We start from the raw sequence: 26,386 nt of genomic DNA, 5'->3' as shown, positions 1-26,386 counted from the left end.
CACACACAAAAGATACTTCCCGGATGCTTGGTTCAGTGTAAGCTAGAGTTCTTTCCTTTCACCTACGTGGAAACCAGGCCCCAAGTTGCGCTGCTGCTGTATTTACCCTGCAGCACAAATACGTTCCTCTTCAGATCATCGCTTACTTGCTGTGTAACTCACTCCGCGGCAGGTGGTAATGCTGCCGTTCCTACATTTCATCACCACATGCTGTTTTGCTTGTAATTAGCCAAGAACAGACATCAACGCCAATGTTTCAATAGGTTGGGAACGCAGCCCTCGGCTGAGGGGCTTCTGCAGACCCCCCAGCAGCCCACTCCTTTTCTCTGGAGGCGTTGCCAGCTCCAACGCTAATCCCAATGGTTGCACTTACGACCCGCAGAAGGAACGTTAACCCAGGCTGAACTTGGGCAGGCTGCTTAAACTTCAGACCGGACTTTCAGGAAACTGTATGTAAATATCTATATCGTGCCTCACATTATGATACTACTATTGACATTTGAACAACTGTGTTTATATTTGAACAGACGCATATCTGAGAGGAAACCATCCCGAATAATTGTGTTGATTATAGCTAAGAAGTAAAGGCATTCAAATTTTTTTTTTAGTCACTGAAAGATTTCTAATAATATAATTTTTTTTCCACACTAATTTTATTTCTAGAAATAGATCTGTGAAATGCTAATTATACCACTTCATAGCATCTATTTCAGAATCAAGTGGCACTCAAGAGACTTGGAGATTCTAAAACAATCCGTTTTGGATTTGGGAAGAGACAAGGTAGCATCAAGAAGTTATAAAGCCCCCAGATAAGTTATTTTTGCTGTAAATTTTCTAGCGTAACATTGGACCTGATGGCTTATGTATTAATTTTGGCTTAATTACACAGTAAGTTTTCTGATGTGTAATTGGAGTATCAAAGAAGGATAAATAACAAGACCCAGTACTCAAAGACTAGTCTCTTTCTGTTACTCTCTGTAACAGCTTCAGTTGAATTTTAAATACTTTCCCTGCAAGATTTTTGTTAGTCCCTTACAGCATCAGGTGGCTGGATACAAAAGGTGCATTGACCTGACTAACAGGTGGTGAGATACTTCCAAGAAAGTCCTATTTTCATGTCCAACCAGTGAAAATTTCCTGAGGCTTTATATCCATGCACCAACAATCTTTCTACTACTATCAAAAGACAGACTTTCCAAGAGCAGTGGACCAGGTTTGATAGGCACCTGACACTGGCGGAGACATCAACATCTATTTTTGGACAAGTCACTCCCAAGACAGACATCTTTGCTCACTATTTAATTGAATTTCCTTTAAACCTTTATTGGCAGTTTAATGGGAGAAAACAAGGTCAAAAAGAGAAAAGGTCTAAATGTAAGATGATCCTCTGTTCCAACTCTGCAAAACACTTAAGAACATTTATGTCTTCAGAATATAATTATATTTCAACAGTGTGTAACAGCAAGAACATTCATCAAAATACTGCATGATTAGAATTAGCTTAGATGGATTTTTAAATTGACCAGCCACTAAAACTTATTGAGACCCACCTGATCGGCCATGAATTCTGAGAGGTTAAGTGTGACAGTTTGGCAGAACTTAAACATTGGGACTCAAATTAATGCACAGATGAATACGAAGGGCAGAATTATAAACACCAATATAACTTGCCGATGCAACCATACATAGTGGTCCATTTCTTTAATCTTCAGACTTTTATAAAGTTGGTCAAGCTGTCTTGCCTCGCAGAGTAGCAGATTCCAGTCCACAAAGTACAAGGGAGAAAAGTTCCTGTGGTTTGATCCATTAATCCAGTTTGAAGGTGTGAGCTTTGACCTTGATGATTTTACTGGCTTGTTTGAATTCCTCTCAGGATGAACAGCTGACTTTAAGGTCCTTGGCCCAAGCTGGGGGGCGCAGGGAGTAGCCTGCTTTCTCTGCAGCCTGCTGTCTCTGGAAGGGATGCTGTAAAATCTGCTGTAGAAGATGAACCTGGAAGCAATTAAAATGGGTAAGTTTTTATACAAAATGTTTTCCTGCAAACAAGAAAAGTTTCTGACACTCCATATTATGCACCCTTCTGTCTCCAGAAACTACTAGCTGAGTTGCTTACTATTCTTAGTACTACTATTAATATAGTCACTACTATTTATGTTATAATTAATACCGTTAATAATTTTGTCAATATTTTTAATAGTAATTGGTATTAGATAGTACAATATTGGTCAAAGTGTAGTATAGATTCAAAGTGTGAATGCAACTTTTTCATTAACAATTATGCCAATTATTAATAAATATGTCAAGAAGAAAGAAAGAATTTTACCTCTGAGAAATCATTCAAATTAGCTTTTTGCACTGCTGATTCTGCCATCCAATTCCTCAGAATGTATCTAGGGTTAACAGCTGAAATCAAAAGTAAATCATGCTAAATTTAGTTAGACATATTCAACAAAAGGAAACACAGTCATTGAAACGTGTCATTGAAACGTTCAAGAAGGTTTAATTTGCAGATGAAGAAAAAAATGCATAAAAAGGAAAAGGAATGAAAAAATCTATTTATTTTTATGAGCTGCTAAAAAGGATTTTTTAAACTTGCACAATCATCAATGCCAAAGTGCCAAACAAAAACTAGAGTAGTACAAAACATCACATCGATGCACAAAGGATCTCCTGTTACCAACACCAGCAGACTTTTCTAATGTGATGAGTTTACCCCGGCTTAGGTTCCTGCTACATTGTTGGCAAGCATATTTCAATGTTGTCAGTACTTTCCCGGAGATCATAAAAATGGATATTATATTACTTAATTTAAAAAGGAATTATTTATTCATTAAAGTATATGTACTTAGATATTCCTTGTTCTATATCATACATCAAAAGTTTAGCCATAAAAGCCTTTGATGTTGCATTTCAGCTCTATTTTTTTAGAAACTACTTTTTCAACTTTCCTTTTAATTTCCTGGTGCGGTCAGGGGGAGCTTCCCCAGTTTTTTCCTGAACTGTCTGCTCTATCTTTTTGGAAACACCCATGACAGCTGCACTGCTTCTCTGGCACGTTCCAGGCTGATTTTGTCTAATTAGTGGTCAAGAGATTGTAGGGACATTGAAAATTAAACTGCTGAATGAGTGAACCAGGTTATATCTTACAGGACAGCAACTGAAAACTCACAGAGTTCTGTCAAACTGTATGCCAAGGACAATTCTCTTAAGCACACATGGCTTTTATTACCCATTTTTTAGCAGATAATGTCAACACAACTCTTATTTTTGCTCTGCAATTAAAGCCTAAGATTCTACTTCAGAAAGTTTTCCCTTTAACTGATGATCAAAAGAATGTTACAGATTAATTGTAACAAACATTTCAAGCTTGCATCGTAAATCTTAATTTGACCTTCGTCTCCATATTTTCCCAAATTCAGTAGGTGATTACATGAAGAGATTAATTAGTGATACCAGAGGCATTTCACCCATGGACTTGAAACCAAAAGCCTGTGATTTATGGACATACACAAACTTCATCTGTTCCTTCCCTTTCCATTGACGTCCCAGTAGGTTTTATATGAATAAACATTAGTTTTATATATCTTTCAAAAAATCCAGGTAGCTTTACCGAATATTCTTATAAATACCCTTACAGCCTATTTGAAAGAAGGTATTAGAGAAAGCAGAGTATTCATCAAAATCACCAGCCCAAATTTCCCTCTACTCAGTTCCTCTAATCAATTAGTTATGATGTTATTTTATTGACAAATAATACATTATATTAGGAGGGGGATGATCAGAAACAATATTTTGGATGAAAGGACTAAGCTTAATCTATTTCCATTTCCCAATTCACTCACATCTTGTACTGCTGCTTCAGCTTGCAAACACAACTTGTTTATCCTAGCTGACTACCAAGACAATTGAGATCTTCGAGAAAAGCTATGACTGGCTCCTTCTAAGGTTCTGTGGTTGGACAGTCACAGGACTTTATTTGTATTTAATAGCTCCCCATACAGAATTAGTGCCTAGCGCACTGAACAGACTTCTCTGTAATATTCACTCCTTCTAAAAAGCACCATTTAACCAGCTAACAAACTAGAATTTACTGAAGCTGTGTCATCAGTGGAACAACACTTGCATGATTATTTTATGTATCACATACAATTAAATTATTTATCTTTACAACTGAATGATAGCCATTTTAAGCCACAAGATTTGCCATACAACAGCATTACACAAAGGGTCTTAATGTTATTTAGAAAAGTAAAGGACAAAAAAAAAAAAAAAAAAAAAATCACTCTACGCTCTAAGTGCTCTAACTCTGACCACTCCTGCTCCTGCCAGAAGGGAGAAGGTGAAGCTCTTTTACAAAATCAGAATATGGGCTGAAATGAGAAGCATCTCAGGTGGCACCACCAGTCCCTCCTTTATGACAACTACCCAGGTAACACAACATCATTCCGGCACAACGTGAACACATGAGAATGAAGCCTGAGATGCGATCCATCCAGATACAGACGTTCATGTTTTTCACATTACCGCTGTTCTGTATGTACTTGCATGTAATTAAAGAAAAGCCAATGGCTTTTTTATATATTAAACAAAAGCCAATAGCCAAAGACTGGCTATTTGGAACCCTGATAACCTTTATATAGTCATAACAACACTCTGCCCTAACTGCTAAAAAAACAGTGTCTTCCCACTTGGCAAAGTAATTTGCTCTGTCCGAGTACTTGATTTAGTCCAGTAAATGGGTCATCAATAGTAAAGTGTGAAAACAATATAAAAAGAATATTTAAAAGGTGGAGAAGTTAACATATGACTCATACAAAAAATGATAATTCACATTAAAACCATGACTCATAGTAGCAGGAGAATATTTGTCTCAGAAATATATTCTTAACAATTGCAAATTGACAAGTTTCACAGTGGCGTTAAAAATATCTGTAATTAACACAAGTGACAAGATAATTATGAGAGAATAAGACAAGCCAGATAAGAAAGGGACAAAGCAGAAGATATTTTGTGCCCTTATAAGCATTTTATGATCTGGCCTACAGTTTTTTTTACATGTTTCTTTTATAAAGAAACAGAATGATAGACTTGTATGGGGATTTGGATTGTCAAAACTTTTTGATCGACTCCTAAGGAACTATGTTTAGGCAGTACAAGATAAAGTGCTACTAAGGACTGAAAACTAAATGAAGAGAGAAAGAATGAAGATAACGAATAAGTGATCAACTCGAAATGCTTCAACGTAATGTACTTTGGGACATGAGATATTTTACTAGACTTACTAATGATGAGGGAAAGGTGATGAATAACGAGGTGATAATGGCAATATAGTCAAGGTCAGTCAGTTCTAAAGACAGCAACAAGAAATTTAGTGGGACTTACCAACCCATATAAAAATCTGTGAGAGCCCTGACAGTTTTGCCTTTAATGTGAAACGCTGGGTAAAAATGTGCAGTTGGCTGAGTTGAGCCAGATTTGTGCTGCAAGTTGTACTGGCGAGGGACAGCTGTTACAAGCAAATATTAAGAGATCACAGGGGGTGTATCTAAGAGATCTATTTAAATGTAAAAGAGAACAACAACAGCAACAAAACTCTATAAGAAACCTCAGTCACACTGTAATATGGAGAAGCTAGCAAAAATGTAACAAAGTTTTTTTGTTTTAAGAGGAAAATAAGGTTTTAAATAAAACAATAACAAATTAACGTTAGTAGCCTGTTAGGAATATCTGGTAGCTCTGCTGTATGAATATATTGTGATGACCGGTTATATGGAAGAAAACCAACTTAACTAGGAATCTTCGCACATCAAGTTTTGGACTGCTGCCAAAGCTGAGACCACTAGCACAAGCCTAGTCCTGGAGGCAAAACCTTTTCCCTGTTTGTTCTGTCTCCTGTACTGTATGATCCTCTGAGATACGTGTAGAAAACCACAATGCTGTTTGGCAGAAGATCATCCCCAAACTGAGATCTTTTTTCTTGGTAACTGTTTTCATATTAACTTTCTAAAAATGCATGTAAAATTGTAAGAAGCATTCTTAAAAATGGATGGAGCCTTGGCCAGAAAACGTGGATGCAAACGTGAAGGTCCATGTGATGATAATTTGTGCCCTATGTAGTTTTTACTATCTTATTACTGAAAGTTGGCGCTATCTGCTGCCATTTTCCTACTAAATCAATTAGAACTTTTGAAGAAAGTGGCCAATCAATACGTAACAAGAGTACAGCCATTTCTGTTAAAAATAAGAATAAAACACCCTGAAAAGCATAGTAACACTGAAGTGTACAATACCTCGTGCAGAATTTGATCAGCTCTTCCATTTTCTTTACTCCCTTTTGTCCAGAGATTTTCAGTTGCTCATTGTCTTTTACAGGCAAATTTCACCAATTTACCACAGCTCACTGCAGATCCAAAAAAAATCTCTCCCAGAATAATTATTATAATTTCATATCTGCTATTTCTGCTGTGATAGACAGCTAAATGCAGTAACTCTTCCATTTTGTATTTAGAATAACTTGGAGAATTAAAGTACCTTCTGTTCATGACTAGAAAGTTCTTTCACAAGTAAGAATTTTTTTCTCCAGGTGCAGAAAAAAAAAAAGTGTGTGCCTTTCAAAAACCTTAATAACCTTTTATAACATGTAGAAAGGATTTGGAAATATTTGAACACTTAGACAAATCTTAGTCCATTGAGCCAGTACAGGATGCCTACCAGAATCTTTCCTGATGTTATCGAGGGTTCATCACCAGGGAAGAACAATGTTCTGAGCAGTGCAAACCAACACATTCACAGACTGCTAAAGGAAGGAAGTACAGATCAAGGAAAACGTGTTGCTTGCGCTCAGGAAAAGCAGACATAGCAGAAGAGGAAGGGCGTCTCTCACAAGAAACTCAAATCCTAGGGGACCCTTCCTGGGAGCACCCTACTTTGCAATGAAGAGTTACAACTTGGGGAGCAGACAGAGCATGTCCACCATTGCAAGACACTAAGGTGAAGCCCCACTCGAGACATGACAACATACAGATAATCACATTCCCATGGGCCAGCAATTCTTAACTTCTTAAAGGAAATCAAAAGGGAAAAAATAAATTAATCAAGTCTACAAGCACCAAAGCATAGAACAAGCTGGAGGGTCTGGTATCTCCTGATCACCCAAATGGAAATCATAAAAAAGGGGATTAAAAAAAGTAAGAGAAAAAAGAAATACAAAAAGGTAAACAACAAATAAGGGAAAGAGAAATAAGTAGGTAAATGAAGATGGACATGGAATAGACTATAGCTGGACAGCTGAGCTGGATTGCTTCAGTGTCTGTTGTTCACGTATGGTGTGACACAGGACAGAGCAGCCTTTGTGAATACTGGTGGAAAAGCCTTCTTCATGACATCTTCATAATTTGTGATGTCAGTTGCCTGAAATATGAACTGACATGTGCTCTGTCCTTCAAAAACAGCAGAATCTAGAGAAGAGCAACTTGGACTAGTAGTTGTGGTGCATTTCCATGATCTCACACTCACCTTCAGTCAACCGATATGATTACAACTATTCACAATAAGAAGGTGTTTGGGCCAGACCAATTTCTTCATAAATGCAGACTTAAATTAAGGATTTTTTTTTTATTTTTTTTTAAGGAGGGAAAAGGGAGGATGCCAGAGGAGGAAGAGGGCCTCACTGCAGCCAAGGAACATCATGATCATTTAGCTTATATAAAAAGTACATGTATATTCACAAGTCTAGCCATATACACATCGCTGGATTCTAATCACACGATTGGGTGAAACCGGAGCTAGCCACAGTGAATGTATAGTATTACGAGACTTGCAGCAGTGTAACGAGAGTTTCTCCTCTTCAGAAAAACAGTACATTTTAGTTGTCCTCAAAAGGAAAAATAACTAACACTGAAAAAACCTATGTAAATAGATAGCTGCCACCTCCAAGCCTATGAATTCCTTTGGATCATTTTACTCACTTGTCATTCGAGTTCTTCTCTTGGTGTCTGAATCACCCTTGTTACTATACATGAAAAACAAACCAAAAGAAGAAAAAATAAAGTGCTTTAGCTAATGGGGGTTATACTTATTTATTTTTAGAAATACTTTATTTGACTTTCATTAGAATCATTAAGTGTTCTGCCTTTGTGTTCAGTGCAAGATGGTGTGAATCTCTAAGAATGATTAGGCTTGGAAAAAACTGCACACTTTCTTGTAGGTGTTGTATCTAGTATTGATTTTTTTCCCTAAAAAATATTTTTACTGACTAAAATTTCCAAGTACCTGATATATACTTCTTTTGACTACTATCAGCCATGCATACCATCTGTGACTACGAAAAACACATTACATTCTTTATTGATTTAAGATAAAAGAATTGGCAGGATGTTCTAACATGCATGTCGCTGTCTATGCAACACCAGCGGTTTCCAAACATAGTCTGTGTATTCACAACTGTTCAGCTTCCACCTTCTGTCACCCTAAAGCCATATTATTACACCGTAAAAAATATATGTATTACCAGTAATGAAACACTATTCATTCTTATGTATTTGCAAAGCCTAACTTTCAGATTCTTGGACTGAATCCGTAGGACTGGTATTTGAACAAAAGTTATTAACCGAAGAAATCTGATCAGTTGGTCAATGAAAGAAAACAAATACAGACCACTCCTCCACTGTCGGTTTTATGTACCTTTGTATCAAAACAGAACTACACCAGTCATTATTGTGGAATCTAGCACAATCTAGAACCATAAAGAAAAAAAGGCATATGAAACCATGTTTGGTCCAGTTTACCAGACCTACTAAAGACCGTTGAAAATCATTGCAGATTAAAGTTGCCTGCTCCTGGCAAATACACACTTGGTGTTATTTTTACACTTGAAACTGCATCAGACTTACCGATTTAATCTCAAGAGGTACATAGTAACCCAGTCTGAAAATAACTTGTGTTTACCCAGATCCTGGAGAGCCCAGAACTCCTAAAGAGAAAGAAACAGTTAATGGCAGGTAATCAGAATTTTGTTCCTGTTAAGCAAAACCAAAGTAAGCAAATGAATATTAAAAGGATATAAGAGGGAAACTTATGATGACCCTTCAAGGAATTTTCTCCCCAAAAATTCTACTAATATCTTTTCCTCTGTATTTAAATTATTTATTTTTGCTAGAGTGATATATCCATATTAATCCATCTCTGTTATGGCACATTCTATCTAAACACCTCTAGCATTTCACCCCTGTTTTTCCATGGCTTATTGTTTGGCCTATTTTATTTTTTTAGGCTACATAACTATAGATTTCACTGTCTTCTGAGTTTTGTAGGTGGACCAGATCTATTTGTAGAGAAGCAGGGTTTTTTTCCAAAATAAGGAAAATATATTGATAAAGAAAGGTAAGGTGCGGAGAAAAAGAGAAACTTAAGGCTACAGGGATGGGAGAAGACTGAGGAGAAGAACAGAGACAGCAGGAGAGGAAGAAGGGAGAGTAGACAGGACTTGGAAAAGGCAAACAGAGAGAAACCAGAGCTTGGGGTTACTGCCTCCAGTGTTGGACGACCACCACAAACACGGCTTCCCGGGCTGAGTACACCGAGCCAACAGCTGCTTCATATCGCTCGGTCAAGAGAAAGTAGCCAAAGCTCACAGACAGAAAATGAACTTCAGAGAAAGAACAGATTAGAAAGAAATGGACATAGATAAAACATTTCTTTCTGCCACTACTGCAGAAAGAAATGGACATAGATAAAAGGGGGTGAACAGCAGATACCCAAGAAAAAATGGGCAGAAGTTAAGGAAGGGAAATTAAAAGCAAGAACAAAACAAAGTTTTGGTCACATTTGTGTTTTTTTAAAGGAATGGGAGTCAAAAACATAATGAAAAACACAATGAAAAACACATTTGAGGATAAAAATGAGTTAAAATTACAGAAGTGTCTAAGAGCTGTGGGGCAGGCAGGTGGTAACGGGAGTGCAGGAGTCAAGCATTTGTTCAAAGATGTGCAGGGTTAGGCTGCTTTAGGAGGAATTTCAGAATGCTTCCAGTTAATAGTAAATGAGAGCACTTCTGCAGTGTTCCCAAAGGCTTCTGGCATTTTTTAGGTCAGTTTTGGTGTGCAGCTGAAAAAAAGGTAAGTGATCTACAAACCAATATAAGAACTTACTTCGCTACTGACAAAGTATTAGTGTGTGAATAAACAGCAGGCGAAATTACTTTAATATTCTTTAATATTCTTTAAAATTCTTTAAAAAATTAAAACTTTTTACCAGCATAAAATTGTACCTGCTTTAGCACATCAGTTTTGGGACTCAGAACTTGCAGGCTAAATAATTTCATTGTGTGAAAAAAAAAAAAGGTCAGCTGCTATCAAGTGAGGGCTGCAAATGACCCGCGGTGTAGTTGCAGGGCCACAACTACACCATGATTGTTAGATCCTCAGCCTGCACCTTCAGAGAAGGGGAGATGGAGTTGTCACAAATGCCGCTACTGCAGCGGTCTGGGAATGGCTCCATACTGCATGAGGGGGGCTTCCGTTCTTCCTATCGCATGCAGGCCACTAAGGAATGGAAAAATCCCTTGTATTCTATGACAAAAATACCTTCTCTTACAAACACACCCATCCTCTTATCACCTGCTCTGTACAAATGATTAATCCCACAGCTACAGCTCTTTGTATTTTTGTTGCTTACCACTATAAAATCTCAACTATTAATGGTTTCAAGCTCATAGAAAAGGTCAGGTTAGACCTCTTACTTAACAGAAAAAAACAAGGAAAAACAGAGAATTTGGTCAAAATCACTTAATTATCTAGGACACGACCAGAAAAGAAACTGTAACTCCTCATTTTCATTCTGTACTTTACACACAGTCATTCTGCTCCCTAAAATAACCTCGTAAGCCCACCTACTCTCATTTTACGTTAGATTCAAAGACAAATAGAAATAAGTCAGAAGTTACAGAAAGGCAATGGATTCCCAGGCAAAGTGAAGAATATTCCTCACATGGAAAAGGCACTGTACTAAAAAAAAATAAAAATAAAATCCTTTTGTCTCTTGCAAAAAGGCTTCCTTTTTTCCTTTCCAGATCAGGTACTCACAAACTTTCTTTTCAGAATTTCCCCTCTACATTTTTTTCCAATTATTATTTACTTGCTTTGTCTTGCTTCAGTTCAAACATTTCAGCCATATTTCCACTTCTAAAGATTGCACAATTTTGAGATAAGAAGTTGATCTCTTTTATTTTAAGGCTCTCATCTCTTTTATGATTATACTTGGTCCTGAAGAATAAGTTTAGGCTGAGTTAGCAGCAACAGAGGATGGGATAGCAGGCTGAGCAGGACACAGCGATAAAACGTGTTCCTATGCTTTAAGCTACATTTAGAACCAATCTTGTCCCCCAGGAAGGGCAGAGACCACTATGGGCTGAGATTCTAGCAAGCGTTTATGATGAGATGGGATCTCACTTGGCATTAGATACCGAGACAAGCTGATGGGCCTGAGAGCTGGTGTTTAGGTCACCTGGTAACCCCATGTTAGGAATATACTGATCAACCCGAGGTTGAAATTTTCCTCATGAGCCCAGTCCAACTTCATTTGTGTCTTACAAAATACTATGAGAAGGTGTTCTTAAGCAAAAAAAAAAAAAGGGGGGGGGGTGAAGGAAGGAAAGTTCTTTCCAGCAGACCCATCTTAAATGTGAAGAAAATTACATTCCCACCTGTGTATAATTTATGACTATTCATATTGGATCTGTACCGGAGGCTGAACGTTTTACTTCAGCACTCTTCATTAACGTAGCTTTCATTAGCACTCTTCGTTAATGTATCCTTCCTTACTAGACACAGGCTTAACGTGGGGTGGTAGCATGACAGATATATTAGCCTCCCTGTCCCTTAATAATGCTACAATGATGTATTTCCCAGGCAAATCATAGTTTGAGACATTATCTATTACACCAGAGTTATGTGCAACCTGATTTACTCATTTTATAATAAGTGTTCCTAAAACTGGCTGCTTGTATTCATCAATACCTCAGGAATATGGAGTTCCTTTAACTGGTCTTCAGTAATTTCACTGAGCTGTCGAAATGTCATTGTAAAGTCAGCCTTTGTATCTTCCATAAGCTAGTGAAAAAAGATACTTCTATCAGAGTTTTTAAAAGTATGGCATCCAGATGTTTGCCAAGAAAATTAGCAAAGCAAACTTACTTTTAGGAGGAAAGCAATCAAATAGTTATCATCCTCATTCTCCCCAAGAAGACCCAGTTTTGTTTTGAATAGTTCTGTGAAACTGAAAGTAATAACAAAGTAAGGAAATTGTCACATAACATAATTCATAGTATTGCGACTGCACGTTTGAGTTCTGGAAGTCCATACCGGATGTGATAGTGCTCACCATATCCCTCCAAAATCTGGGAAGCTCTGCCAAAAAAAAAAGGAAATGTCAAATTCTATGAAACTACAATCCTACTGTGGGTACAATCCTACTGTACACTAGTCAATGAAAAATTCTTCTGTCTGATATCTCACACACATTGTTATACTGAATCAACTGGGATCTGTAGGGCAAAAAGACTGAGGGGAAACATTTTAACAGGCTTCAAATACATAAATAGCTGCTGCAAAGAAGAAAAATACAATGTTCTTCCTTTTCATACTGAGTAAGAAGGCATGAGTTTAAGCCACAGAAAAGAAGACTCATATTAGGAATCTTTACAGTAGGATATTAAAATACTACCTCATTACTTCAGGAGGATGTATAGTCTTCATAAGTAAGCATCTTAAAGAATAAGCTAGACAGACTTAAAAACTACAGGCAAAGGTCCTACCTTAAGGAAAGGAGAACGGACAACAAAACATCTAAGACCACCTTCCAGTCGTATTTTGCTATTATTTATGACCAATGAAAACCTTTCTCCCGTCCCTCCACCTTATTCTGCCCAACAATTAATTCAGAATCAATTTCCACTTTGAAAAAAAGATTTTAAAAGCTAACCCCTTGCTTTCCTACACATATGGTGATTTGAGGGTCTCCCATCTCGCTAGTTCTTTTAAGCATTAAGATATTTTAAGGATTACTTACAGCTGCTTTTGCCTGGGATCCAATAAAGGTTTTAGAGCTTGTAACAGCTTGCTCAGATTAAACAGCCCAACATTTGCCTGGTTTCCTATTTTATACCTCCTTTCATCATCAGATGTGATTGGAACAAAATCTGTTTTAAACAAAACGTTACTTTTCCACAACAGACCAATTACAATAAACAATCAATGTTAAAATACTGAAATGCATTCATTTTTATACTTACACGGCAAACTAATAAAAGTCCTAAAGTTACTAAATATTTAAAATCAGATCACAAGGATACCTATTTATAGTGAATTAACTCAAGATCTGTTATTTGCAAATCTAAGGAATACATCCTTCACAGACAAGTTCCCACATGTCACAAGTGACATTTTCCTACTTGAAGATATAAAATAAATCAAGATGTTTAAACAGAAAAAGGCTGTTTTTACACTAAAAACAATGTCTTATTCAATGTTTTTACTATATATAGTGCTACTATTTAGCACACAGACTAAGAAAATAACTGTGCAACCAGATTCAGGATTTATAAGTATTTTTTGAAAAATAACATCTATAAACACGTATTTAAATAAGCAGGTTACCTAAGTGAGATTTGTTTCCGTTGTATAAGCAAGCTTTATGTATTCACATAAAAATTAGGGCTAGCATGTTCCAGTATGCAAATGCATTATTTGGGAGATAATAAATATCTGCTATGCAAGTTACAGGTATCCAGCAGTAAAATGTATGCAGATCTCCAGCACCAGTCTCTGAACGGATGCAGCGTGAACCCCTTGCTCAGATGAAATGCGGATAAGCTGATCAATGCACACAGCATTGCCCGAGTCCTCAGAGGACATTAATAGCAAATGGAGCATGAAGGAGAAGAACTGTGACACATCTATCAGATCTGGTCATTGGTTCAAATCTGAAATTTAACTCACCATATAGAGAAAGATCTAAAACCAGAAAAGCCCTGTTTTTTCAATGCAATAGAAACACTATGACATTTATTCTCATGAGATTTCCTTAATTTGAGGCTGCATGAAAACAGATAGTGAGATAACCACTGCTGGTTCTGAAGCTTACTCAGATGCAACCTCTAAACAATAATCTAATAATATGCATTTATGTAAATACTGTACTTATATCTATCAATACCAGACTAAGTTCATGCTTTCATAGAAAGGTTGCCATGACTGGGTAGGTTTGATTTATTTTCTTCCAACATATAATTAGCTGCTGTGACTACAAAGCTAGAGCATAATGCATTCAAAATTACTGTATACTACTTTTGCTTTTGGCTGCTCACAGCAATATGCAATTTTTAGTTTTCTAGGTTTCTGTTGTAGCATCAATTCAACCAATGAAGTTTAACTGTAAACATTCTCATGAAAATGGGTTTAATAGTCATATTTCATTAACAAGACTTCTAGCACTTGAGAATGCAACCTGTATAGTGTATCATACAACCGGCCTCTGATATAATTTTTTTCCTTAAAACTCTTCAAACAATACACATGCTTGGGATTTTTCTGCTAATAACGTTAGGAGTTTTCATGCACAGAGAAACTACATAAATTAATACAAAGATTTTATTTTAAGCAAAAAATTGTCTTTTAAAAACGGGTGCTACACTCACTTGGGTCATACGAGTCCATAAATCCAAATGGACCGTAATCTATTGTTATGGATAATAAACTGAAGTTATCTGTATTGCACACACCTACAATTAAACAACAAGGAGAAACAAAAGTTAAAATTCCACGCTGCAGTCTTTAGAAAATTTACTGTGAAAAAGATCCACTGAATCTAGAAAACTTTGGAGCTGTTACCTTTTAGAAATCAGACTCTGGAAAATAAACTTGTCTCTCTTACTCTTGACCTGCCATACATTTTAAGTATGAAAATGAGAAACTGTTCGCTACGTTATCTTGTAATCTTGTATCTGGTTCCTATACCTAGGTGGCGGTGTTTCCTTTTCCTTTCAGTGCGATGTCATGCAAATTGGTCACTAGCTGCTCCCTTGCAAGTTGACTGGGTGCTCTATTAGCAAGACAATGCTATTTTGTTTTTCGTAATATACATCTAAAACACAGGTGGACAGCACTGTATCCTATACACTATAAAAAGCCAGGTTTTTATGTAGATGCATCAAATTCAGGGCAATTAAACTTATGTATGACATCAATACATGGTCTTCGTACATCAGACTGTTACAACAATTCTGAGAATTCTTGCTTCTGACAGATACAGTCATGCTTTGAAAGATCAGAAAGTGCTCCTAACTCTGTTACAAAAAAACTTGTATATTAATGCATAACAGATACTGCTGTAGGCAAAGATATCAGAAGAACTGACGAATAAATTGACAAATAAAAGCCATCTTTACGTATATAACTATAGTCACTCCTGTAAACCCGATGCCACCTACTGCAGCTTACCATGTGCAAACCCCACAGACATCCACAACGCAATCAGGTTTGCAGTCTCTGATACGACTGTAGAGAAAAATTCCTAAAATCAAATACATCTTTTACTTCAAGTCTTCTGAATCAAAAACATGGAATACAATAACACAAACATTTTATTCACTTTAGAAAGATGTCAGGCATTCTATTTTTAAGTGTTTATCTCTGTCAGAACTTTTCATTCACATTCTAAATGATGTGGCTGCACAATAACCTTATCCAGTTAAATAAGTAGATGCCCTAAAAGAAATTAAAAACTCAAAAAAGAAACAAAGACACAATATATATGTTAGTGTATGTACTAGTATTTACTATATGTACTACATTTATACTAGAAAAAGCATAATTCATCACTTCATGACTGCTGCTCACTTAAAATCTGAGCAGTAAGAGAACAAAAACTAACAGAAAATGGAAGCTTCCCAATAAACATTTCAATATTGAAAAGTAGTGAAGGATGTTCATATCTGACTTTGAGAAAAAAAACTTCAAGAAACAGGTTTTTATGGAAGAGAATTAATAAACTTTCACTAATAAAACCTGGAAGCGTACTTCAAATTTTAAAACTTTTCAAAATTTGAAATTTTGAGAAGTTTTGTATAATTTTTGTTCACATGCCTGTGGAAAATAAAAATAACTTTTAAAAGAGACTTACCAGGTATCTGTTCGAATCATTCATGGCTATTGATGGAAAATGCTCCTGAATGATAAAGTCTAGCAATCTTCTGCAATAGAAGAGGCAGAGTTCTTTAAACAAAACTGGCACTTTTAGAACTGATCATTCAAAATTCTTGTTTTCAAACAGTTAAATGCTGATCTATGGCTTGCTGCAAACAGTTCTTAGAAAACTCAGTCTACTTATTCCAATGAGTCTTGGATTAAGCCCCTCCAAATGCTTAGAGATAAAACCTAAATATTACTGGAGACTGCCATGTAAAGTTAAAATTATTCCTGTGTGTTAAACTTCCAGAGCACTCCAGGATGTGGTTTTGCACGCAGTAATATCAAAAATTTTTTTTGGGGGGGAGGGGGGAAGTTTGCATACCCCCAAAAAAAGTATACAATTATAAAGAATAATTCTACATCAGAATTCTCACAAAGAAAATTTTATGGCTGAATTCTTATGAAGTAGGGTTACTTGCCATAGTAACAGGCCATTCCCAAAAGAGTGCTGCATAGTCCCTCAAGACAGGCTCAGGAAATTAGGATACATGCATTAAAAATTGCAATGTCTGTCAGACGCATATCTTTGCAGATCTAAAGCTTTAAAGTAGAGCAGCTGGCATTTAGTACATTTAGGAGCTCCCTGTAGGAACCTCTTGTGGTCAGAGCCACCCAGGGCCACTGGCACAGGGGGCTGTGAGCACCACCTACATGTGCGGCAGGCAGCCTGAGCAAGGGTCGGACCTGGCCAAGGGTTGGACACCTGGCCAAGGGTTGTGCCTCCTGTGAACACAAATATCTAGATTTTACCTTCTTATCAGGTTGTTGGAGCAAATCACTGAACTCCCCTCAAACAGTGACAATTTTATCAGAGTACATAGCAACCTGACCTTCAGAAGGGTGTCTAAACTATTGCCTCTGAATTTTAGCTGGTTGCTGCAAGACATCCTCTTTCAGGAAGACCTTCTCTGAGGAGGAAGCACAGAGTCACACTAGCCTTGGCCTGCTCTTGGCCACTCACTCCGAGGCCCCCTCCAAAACAGGGAGGAAGGAGTTGTCTATTCTGCATGAGTACAAGTGATCTTTATGTGTATCCTTAAATCCCATGGGTCACAAATACTTTAACCCAAAAAAAACCCAAAACAAAACTTAAAATCAGTTCCTTAATTTGGTCTTTCAGTTTTACGATAAAAATCTGCTATGAGATTTCAAAAAAAAAGGAAAGAGAGACAGTGCAGAGTCATGCAGGAAGTTAAATTGCATTGCCAGTTACTACAACATACAACTGCTGCTGTGAGCTCTTGCCCATTTTTAAGCACCGCAAAACAATTTCTGTTGCAAGCGATTATCACCCACTACATTGCTCCCGAGGACAAATGACCAACTTTTAAATATTTACAGTAGACCTAAAAATTTGTCATGCTCCACACACAAATTAATATTGCTAAGAGGCTTAAAACTGCAGTAATTTCTTATCTACTATACTTCTCTGGTTCTAAATGTTTCTGGAGAGCATACCTTATACAACATACTTATGCTAGTGAGTTATTTCATATTTCTGTTAAATTAGCTTCACAGACAACTATGGGAAACGTAGGAACATATACTCTAAATTTACAAATCTGTCCAAAACAAACAATTCCTCCCTAGTGCTTAGTTACCAGAACTATTTCAGCTATAAAACCTTTCTCATTTTGTAAGATCCAGCCCTTCAAAAACATCTAGGACGTTTTACCCTTATGAGGTAAGATCTTTTGTATGCTTGTATAAAAATAGGAGGTTATCTAAGTTATGCAATATTCCTTTCTAAATAATTTATGTCTAAGTTCCAACTGTATATATGCATTCTAATATATATTTGTTTGTTAAGAAAACTAATATAGTTATTATGAAGATTAAACTCAAACCTTTGTAAGTCCAGTTCTCCAGAATGAGCTAAGATTTCCAACGATCCTATACGAAACCATGATTTGGCAAGACGTAGCACTATTGCACCTTAAATACAGACACATGGGTTTAAATGTAAACAGAGTATAACAACAAAATAAAATAGTTCCATAATAAGGCCATCATGTATTGTTTCTATAGATGCAGAATGTATATATGCATAGTTAAACTGGTATTTTTGTAAGTATGCTCAACACGTAACAGATTAATATGTATAATATTACTTTACTACACATACCTTTTAATCATAAAGCTTAATTGGCAAACACAGCAAACACAGGCAAAATTCCAGTACTGCATTAATACTAGAATTACTCCAGAAATGCTAGCAACAAAGAAAGAAACAACATAAATAGATTTTTACCCATGCTGTGCTATCCCACTCTTTTTCAGAGCAGGTGTAGATGATGTATCAATGGCCCAGCCACAGTAGCGTTCCCACCCTTCCAGCATTGCTATTGGAACAATGGAAAATCTCCCTAGTTTTCAATATCATTTTTGTAATGGCAAGTGAAAGTAAAAATTATTGCCCTACAACACATACGCCACAATCATAGCAGACCTGTTCACAGGGCTTCATTTCTTTCACTAAGATATGTCTCAAAGTGATTTCCTCAGGAAAAGTTTTATTTCTTAATAAATGAAATGAAGCCTGTTTAGTACTTTTTATTACACATATATGACATATTAAAATTCATTTTTGCAATGGAGAATTAAGTTACAGTGTTGCAACATATTGTTTTAAATGTGTTCATTACCTCTTTCTTTATTAATATTTCCGTTGTAAAACTGGTCTCTCCATACATCATCATCACTTACAACTAAGCTGTAACAAACAAAAACCGAACGTTAAAAAGTCATCTCAGGAAAAATAACTTATAATGAAGATCAAGTCATATTTTATATAACTTTATTTCTTTCATAAAAAGGAAGATCTTTTTGCTGGCATAGCTTTGGATTTACAAATGACACCAGCAAACAGTAAGCTGAGGCTTACCAAGCTTCATCAGCAAGGTGCATTTATTTTTTATTTAGACAATGTTGTCCAATTTCCATGATTTACACTGTTCTTGGGGAGGGGGCTGCATTCAAAAAATGTACTGCATTCATTTGGAACCTCAGTGACTGATTAGTGTGGTGATAACATTAAATAAGTCACAATTTCCCTGAGGACAACAGCGAAATTAGGAGGACAGAGAAATTAGAAACCAAATTGTTGTATCAGATGGAGGTTCCCCTTTATGTGAGTCAAAACTGTTGTCACGGGAACTTCAAGGACAGATCTGGGACCCTCAGCAATCAGAACTCTTGTAACAGCATCAACACATAACAGGCATAATTTTGATGATACATTGTAATTAGCCCTTTCTTCTTCACTGCTATTTGTACTTGGATTTTTAAAAACAATCTCTTCCTTTCATTTGCCGTAAATTCAGCACATCCTACAAATTTTCATTTTTATCCAACTATTGAGATTTGTGAGTGCTTGGAACAACTTTGCTTGCTCTAAAATATTTCACAACTTATGTTCATTTTACAAAATAACTGATTTCAATGTAATTTCTGTTATATCAGGAAAAATAGAATGGAATCAATCCTCATAACTATGCAAGGGCATCATATTCCCCTAAGTTAACGTGTAGGAAGTTTTCTCGCCAAAGCAACCGGGATTACACTGACAATCCAGCAGAAGTAATGCTTGGTGCTGTCTTCTGAAAGAGGTGTTGTCCCCTCAATAGGCACAGAAGACTTCTTATTCAAGAGTCTAGCAGCAGGAAAAATTAGCTCATTTTGTATAATTCTTTACCTTTGCTTGCTGATAACTATTAGGTAGTTGAAGACTGCACAGAAGACAGAACCAAACTTTCCTTAGAGACACACAGAAAAGGACAAGAGGCAAATCTAATATTCCATTCATAAATATGACTGAAGACAGTCACAGAATTAAAACAACTCCCATGTGTCAAATTTTGAGAGTACACTAGATTCTGGTTTTACATAATTTAGCATCAAAATTTTAGAAATAATTTAATAGGACCAAAAATGTGGGGTATGCATATAAACATAAATATGTACCAAAAAATAATCATGAAAAGGAATGATTTGTCTGAGTTCTTACACAGTGCAGTTGCTTGTAACAGTAACCATGGCTTCAAAACTTTATTATTAATATATTCCATACTTTTGAAAGTATCTAGTAGCTATCCAAACTGAATGCTCCCTGTTAACTGCAAAGAACAGCCAGTGAATTGTTCCAGAAGGAGGGAAAAAGCATCTAGAAATCAAACTGCTCCCATTACTGGAGCTGTACTGATACAAGCAACATCAGGAAATTTTTTCCAAAAAAGACTCTTTTGGAAACAATCATATATGATTGGTATGTCTGTAGGTGTAAGTAGAAAAAGCGCTGACACAAATGAGATGCAAGAAGAAAAACTTAATCCTCCAAGAAAAACAACAATATTCAAAACCAGGGAATGAACCCGACACTAACAAAATAGCGTGTGCATCAGAGCACTAGGGGAGAGGAGTCAGAATAGTAATGCTATTAAATTTTACTGGTTTGAACAGACCTCTGCCAGAAGGCTTGTTTCTTTTTGAGTATGTAATACTTCACAGGCTCCCTGCAAAATTCCTGCAGAACACCAGCACTCCTCTTATTACTGACAAAAAAATCCATGGGGGGCATCAACATTTGGTTAGTTACTAATACAAGTTAATGGACGAGCAACACTTCAGAGCTGGCCAGACAGTGAAGCAGACACATAAAGATAACTACATTCCCACTATAAAAATAGTTTCCAAATGGTCCCTGTAGTTGGTAAGTACTGTTACTTGAGAGAAGGCAGCAGGAGACCTGACATACGCTCAACCACAGGAAATGGAGCACTGAAATTGCTTTTACACCAGAGAGGCTGGAACAGCACACACAGGACGGATGGATTATTTCCCTCCCTACCTCTGGCTCTAGCTTAAGGGCTGGACTTCACACTCCTAAGTGCTCCGCTTGCTCTTTTGCATGAACATCAAGCCCTACGCAAGTAAGGGCCAACTCTGAAAACTATGCATATTGGCTCACTTTTTTGACCTAATGCATAAAACTGCTCACTGGTAGCCCCAGTATGCGACTAAAATGGTACCATATGAAGAACTGTCCTTTATCTGGCAGTACAGTCATAAACCATAGCACCCCATTGGGAAAACAGTACTTAAAATTAATAGAGCAAACCAGCCTGCTGGGTGTTCTGGGATAAGCTGTAAGGCCTTTCCCCACACTTCTGCCAAGACTTGACATGACCTCGGTAAGAGCATCCCACCAGCCTCAGTGCAACAGCTCCCCATTGGGAAGAATATGGATATCAGCTGGGGATTTTCCAAATGAAGTCTTGCAAACAGTCTGGAGAGCTTGTACAGCAGTTAAGAGAGCCAGGCATTTAACCGATTTGCCAGCAGAGAACTAAAGCACACTGTGTACTCAAAAGAATTTGTGCACAGTTAAGGAGTAATTTCACATTGTTTTTGCACTGAACGATTTGTTGAGACGACAGCAAAGAAAGGCTATAACCTTGCCAGATGCTTTCCTGCTGATATTCAAACGGATTTAAACTTCTGCGTTAACAGCCAACAGCAAAGGGTCTCAAGGTGAAGTCAGTGAATAAACCATCAAAACTGTCATTCACAAACACTGCACTTCGACAGAGCAAATGTGTTAGAATTAATGCTAGAGAGATTTGCAGACACTTTGCAAATGCAGACACGTAGCCATGTGGCAGCTAAGTACAGGCCTTTTCTGCAGAACGTTTACTTTCTTTGAAGCCTGAAACGCCAAGTACAGACACGAGACCACTTGGAACACAAAATGAACTTGACATTTTAAACACGATCATCTGAAGAATTCAGTTTACTTAATTCTGAGAAAAATCATGCAAATGAGTGAACGTATTAGTCTTCTTTGTCTCAAACAAAATTAATTTTACATTATTTTTTTACGAAATCTTCCTCTCTGCTCAGGAAGTGTTTGCACAAATAAGGAATTAAGAGCAATTACCTACATACAGTGCTATCTCCAGTCTACTCATCTTACTGACAATTTTTCCTACCAATCTTAAAAATTGTGACTAGGTGACTGACAATATAAAAATAGCCACTCTCAACATTTTCCCACTTGGCCTGATTCTAGAAAAATTCATCCAAATGCTTAACTTTAGTGTAATAAAAGACTCGTTTATTAACCATATAATATGTATTAATAGACTCATTGATTATCTACATACACTAAAGGTATTATTTACAGGGCAGGAATCTAGCCCTGCTGTTTTTGCAAGTCTTTTGGTGAGCAACAAGGGACAGAGCAATTTTATTTTTTTTTAAGAGAAGAAATTCTTGATTGTAGTTTCATAAAAGCTGGAGAGGGCAGTTAGTGTCAGGTATAATCACTCAGTCTAACTTCTATTTTTCACTCTCTTTACAAAATGAACCAGATTTCAAATTAAGATAATTCAGTTAAGAGAGTCTTGCAAGTGAAAGACAGCTGTTCACCGCAAGACAGGGACTGTACACAATATCGTATTTAAATAAAGTACTACTTTAGAGCATACCAAAGACAAAAGCGAATGGATTAATTGCTGGAGCTCATTATTACTGGAAAGTTTTATCCAAAAATCTATGAAACTGGAGGGATATATTTTATCCTGATTGCATAGATATGAAAAGAAAGATCTATCCTCTTGGAAACTAACTGTCCTGCTTTATCGATGCTCAGTGTAAGTCAGTCACAAAATTATCTGTAAATCAGGATGCTGTGAAAAAGAAAAGAAAAATACCTAGCAGCTCTGCTTGTAGGAATTCCAAGATAGTGCATGGCCTCACTACACAAAAATTCTCGCACAGAAGAGCGAAGCACAGCTCTTCCATCGCCATTCCTACAGAGGACAGAAAAATAAGGAATAGGTCATAAAATAAATGCAAATTTCAAAAAGAAAACATCCAGTTTTGGTGTACATAGATTAACTGCAACTTACCTGGAGTATGGGGTCTTTCCTGACCCTTTTAACTGTAGTTCCCACCTCTCACCATGCCTGCAAAAATACCATCAGCATTTCTAACGGTACACCTCGGGCTAGGCATGAATCAGCTAAACAGAGTACAGAGTGGAATGGGACACTTAAAAAAATGTCACACCTGTTTGTATATACTCCGATCAAGTGGGCTCTTCCATCGCCCAGCTGACCTGCCCAGCTACCAAACTGACAAAAATAAAAATCAAGTTACTTTCTTCTATAATTTATAGCAGTTATACTTGAAACAGTGCAAATTACATGTAGGTTCTCTGTGATCTACACAATGTAATGACACATTTGCTCAGGTAGTCATTGAGATATTGATCCCTAAAGCTGCATTTCCACACTCGCACCAATAATGAATCAGAAAACCACAGAAAAAGAATAATGCCAGTAATCACCATTTTTTTTCTCTACCTTCCAGCTATTGTGTACAGCTACAGCCCTGACTCTTTCGTATCATGAGCCTTTAAACTGACACAGCTTGTAATTTTGGTTTTTTTAATTGGAAATTACAAATCAAATTCTACCATTCTTTTCCATGAATAATCTTGCCCATTTCAGTGAAACTTAACTCTTAGTAATCATGGTATTGCAGTGAGGCGCTGTCCTCTTCCACTCCTCTGAACTGATAATACCTGTCATGAATCAGAGCTTGTCAGGCTGCAGGGGTGCTAAGCAGGCTCCGCAGCTAACAGGAGTTAAAAAGATAATTTGCTTCTGGCATGAACAGCAGCAGAGAAAGTAGACATGGTACCGTGAAAGAATATTGTAGTTCCCTTCCATCTGCAACCCCTTTCGAAGAACAAATCTGCAATCACAGTGTTCGTATACTTACAGGCATATACTCATACACTTACAGGTATTATCGAGGTGATAATGCCTTTTTACATGTAAAGACCTACACAATTTCACCTGGAAGAACAAGCGTTATAGTTACCTGATGACCCCCGTATCTATGGGCCAATGGAATAGACCCAAGTATCACTTTCCCACCGCTGACAAACTGAAGAAAATCAGGTGTTCCTGTGACAGATATATCAAGATCCAAAATATTTTCAAGAACTACCTGTAGAAAAAAATAATACAGATGGTACTTGTATACAATCAAATTTTCAGTGGTAATGAATGTGTTTTTTCTACAGATGTCATTATTAAAAGCCACCTCACAATATGTTTTAAATGTTCTATTTGTTTAAAGTATATCTCGATAAGATGTTTTCACAATAAACAGCATATGAATATTAAAATATATTTTAGTACATGTATGAACAATTTCTACCAATCAGAGAGGGACAAAAAAAATAATAGCCAACCTTTGAAACAGCTACAAGACGAACTCTAGATTTAAAAGGTGTAGGATACACAATTGAAAAAATACAGTTTTTCACATTACGGACATAATTTTCCTGGATCACATCAATTGGAAAAGGATCTGTAAACATAAAACAGACAATAAATGTTTTTTTTTAAAAATTAATCATATTATTCTTAATGCCTTTCCCTCAAATCCAATCAAAATACTTCAGAAACAACCAAAACCTCACTCTCTACCACAATGTATATTAAGCCTGCATAAAAAGCAAGCCCAAATAAATTCAGGACTTTATTCTGTTTGGGATTTTTGAAAAGAAGGATTGAATTCTGCAGTTAAAGAAACTGGTAGGGCATACTGTTTTTAAGATGTGAAACATTTAAGCATAGCTTCAATTAACTGTCATTAGAACAGTCTCAGGGCAGTTTTATACTGCGCTCAATTATATGCAACCCTAAAAGATATTTGCATGAGACAGCAAAGTTCAGCTGCCCTCACAGCTGAACGATGTCGTGCAACAGATGAAGTCACTGTGCACCAGTAACTGTGCTATACAGTCCACATGCAGCCATGAGCACTAAGAAACCAGCTTGAAATCTTCTGTGAGTAACGTAAACAGCGAATTAAAGGGTCAGAAGATGGATTCCTTGCTGTAGCATAACATATCTACTCAAAAGACGTGCTTCATTCTTCCTTCAGAGCTACTCTGCACCCTGATCCATGGTAACACAGAACAAATATTGTTTTAAAACACTGCATTAATACTGTGTCTTTTAACATCTTTATGGATTTTTGCTTGCAACAATCTTACGATTCCATGTTAATTATAAAGTCCCAGTACCTCAGAGTCACTGTAAAAATTTTAAGTTAGCTAGCAACTCTGGAGACTTGCTGTTAGCCGTGTTTCTCAATACCTCTCATGACAAATCCTGTTATAGCCAGCTGCCACAAGATTTATCACTGATTATGGTTTCTTAATGCTCCCAAGTAATTGTATCACCTGAAGAAATTATTTCTGTAATGTCGCCATATAAATTATCTTTAGTATTACAGGCAATTCTGTATGCCCGAGAGCTATATCGCTTTGAATACGGTGTCAGGTTATCAATTTTGGATTAACACGTAATTGGGACTCCATGTCTCTCCATTATGATGAATTGAAAAGAAAGGAAAAAGGAAAGAAAGGAAAAAAAGGGGGGGAAAAAAGAGAAAAAAAAAAAGAAAGAAAGGAAAAAAGGGGGAAAGGGGGGGAAAGGTAGGAAAAAAGGAAAGAAGGGAGGGAGGAAAAAGGAAAAAATAGAAAAAAGAGGAGAGGAGAGAAAGCTTCTTATGGCCAATCCAGTTTTAATTTTAAAAGTAGCAATTATTCGCCTGTATATGTAAGATCTTGGCTTATTGCTCTAGCGGCTGCTACCACCGGCCAAGCCGAAGCGGCCGGGCAGGGCGGGCTGTACCTCGGAGGCTGTCGGAGGAGAGGGGCCATGAGCACAGGTCGGCCGCCCCCCGCTGCGGCCGGCAGCAGCCGGGCTCCGGCCGGGAGGCGTTGGGGCCGAGCGGAGCCGGGCAGAGCCCGCCGGTGGCGCACAGTGGGGGCGGCCGCCCGGCGCCGGCAGCCCAGGCCAGCCAGGCGGCCAGCCAAGGGGGCCACCACATGTCCCCCCAACCTCGCCTTCGCCGGGTCACCCAAGAGACCGGCGTGAGGTCTCCGTCCCCTCAGAAAAAACCTTAACTCTTCACAGGGCTTTCAGGGGAGAGCCGGTGCCTGCTCCGAGCGGGAGGGACGGAGCGGCTGTGGCTGAAGCCTCTCTCCCTGCGCTGACCGGGGCCGCCCCGCACAGCCGGGTCCCCGCTGAGGGGCGGCGGCCCACGCCCTGTCCCGC

General features: G+C 37.4%; 1 protein-coding gene across 4 annotated transcripts; it reads right to left on the bottom strand.

Annotated features, from left to right (window-relative positions):
* Window positions 1–1,284: 1,284 nt before the first annotated feature.
* LOC134511123 (protein adenylyltransferase SelO-like) lies at window positions 1,285–26,378 on the bottom strand. 4 transcript variants are annotated; one of them, XM_063324602.1, is made up of 19 exons: window positions 25,961–26,378; window positions 24,508–24,626; window positions 24,132–24,260; window positions 23,313–23,377; window positions 23,153–23,209; window positions 22,955–23,053; window positions 18,890–18,957; window positions 18,092–18,179; window positions 16,177–16,246; window positions 15,495–15,567; window positions 14,693–14,776; window positions 13,066–13,195; window positions 12,360–12,404; window positions 12,192–12,273; window positions 12,015–12,107; window positions 8,892–8,971; window positions 7,968–8,011; window positions 2,324–2,403; window positions 1,285–1,992 (listed from the first exon to the last, which is right to left on the bottom strand). In XM_063324602.1, the coding sequence occupies exons 1-19, from the start codon at window positions 26,157–26,159 to the stop codon at window positions 1,870–1,872; spliced, it is 1,728 nt and encodes a 575-aa protein (XP_063180672.1). In that variant the 5' UTR covers window positions 26,160–26,378; the 3' UTR covers window positions 1,285–1,869. The 4 variants fall into 4 exon arrangements, 3 of the variants coding, with proteins under 3 accessions (XP_063180672.1, XP_063180674.1, XP_063180673.1); XM_063324604.1 differs by lacking the exon at window positions 2,324–2,403; XM_063324603.1 differs by lacking the exon at window positions 14,693–14,776.
* Window positions 26,379–26,386: the final 8 nt, after the last annotated feature.

Source organism: Chroicocephalus ridibundus, chromosome 2 (genome assembly GCF_963924245.1).
Source record: "Chroicocephalus ridibundus chromosome 2, bChrRid1.1, whole genome shotgun sequence".
Classification (NCBI taxonomy): Eukaryota; Metazoa; Chordata; class Aves; order Charadriiformes; family Laridae; genus Chroicocephalus; species Chroicocephalus ridibundus.
This window is presented reverse-complemented; position numbering and strand designations above follow the sequence as displayed.

Bases quoted from the DNA above. Each gene is read 5' to 3' on its own strand.
- LOC134511123 (XM_063324602.1), bottom strand. From the start codon at position 26,159: ATGTGGTGGCCCCCTTGGCTGGCCGCCTGGCTGGCCTGGGCTGCCGGC. The intron at 23,378-24,131 runs GTAACTATAACG...TATTTTTGTCAG, and splicing joins ATAGATACGGGGGTCATCAG to TTTGGTAGCTGGGCAGGTCA. The intron at 13,196-14,692 runs GTGAGTGTAGCA...TGTTTAAAACAG, and splicing joins TATGGACTCGTATGACCCAA to ATTTTGTTCCAATCACATCT.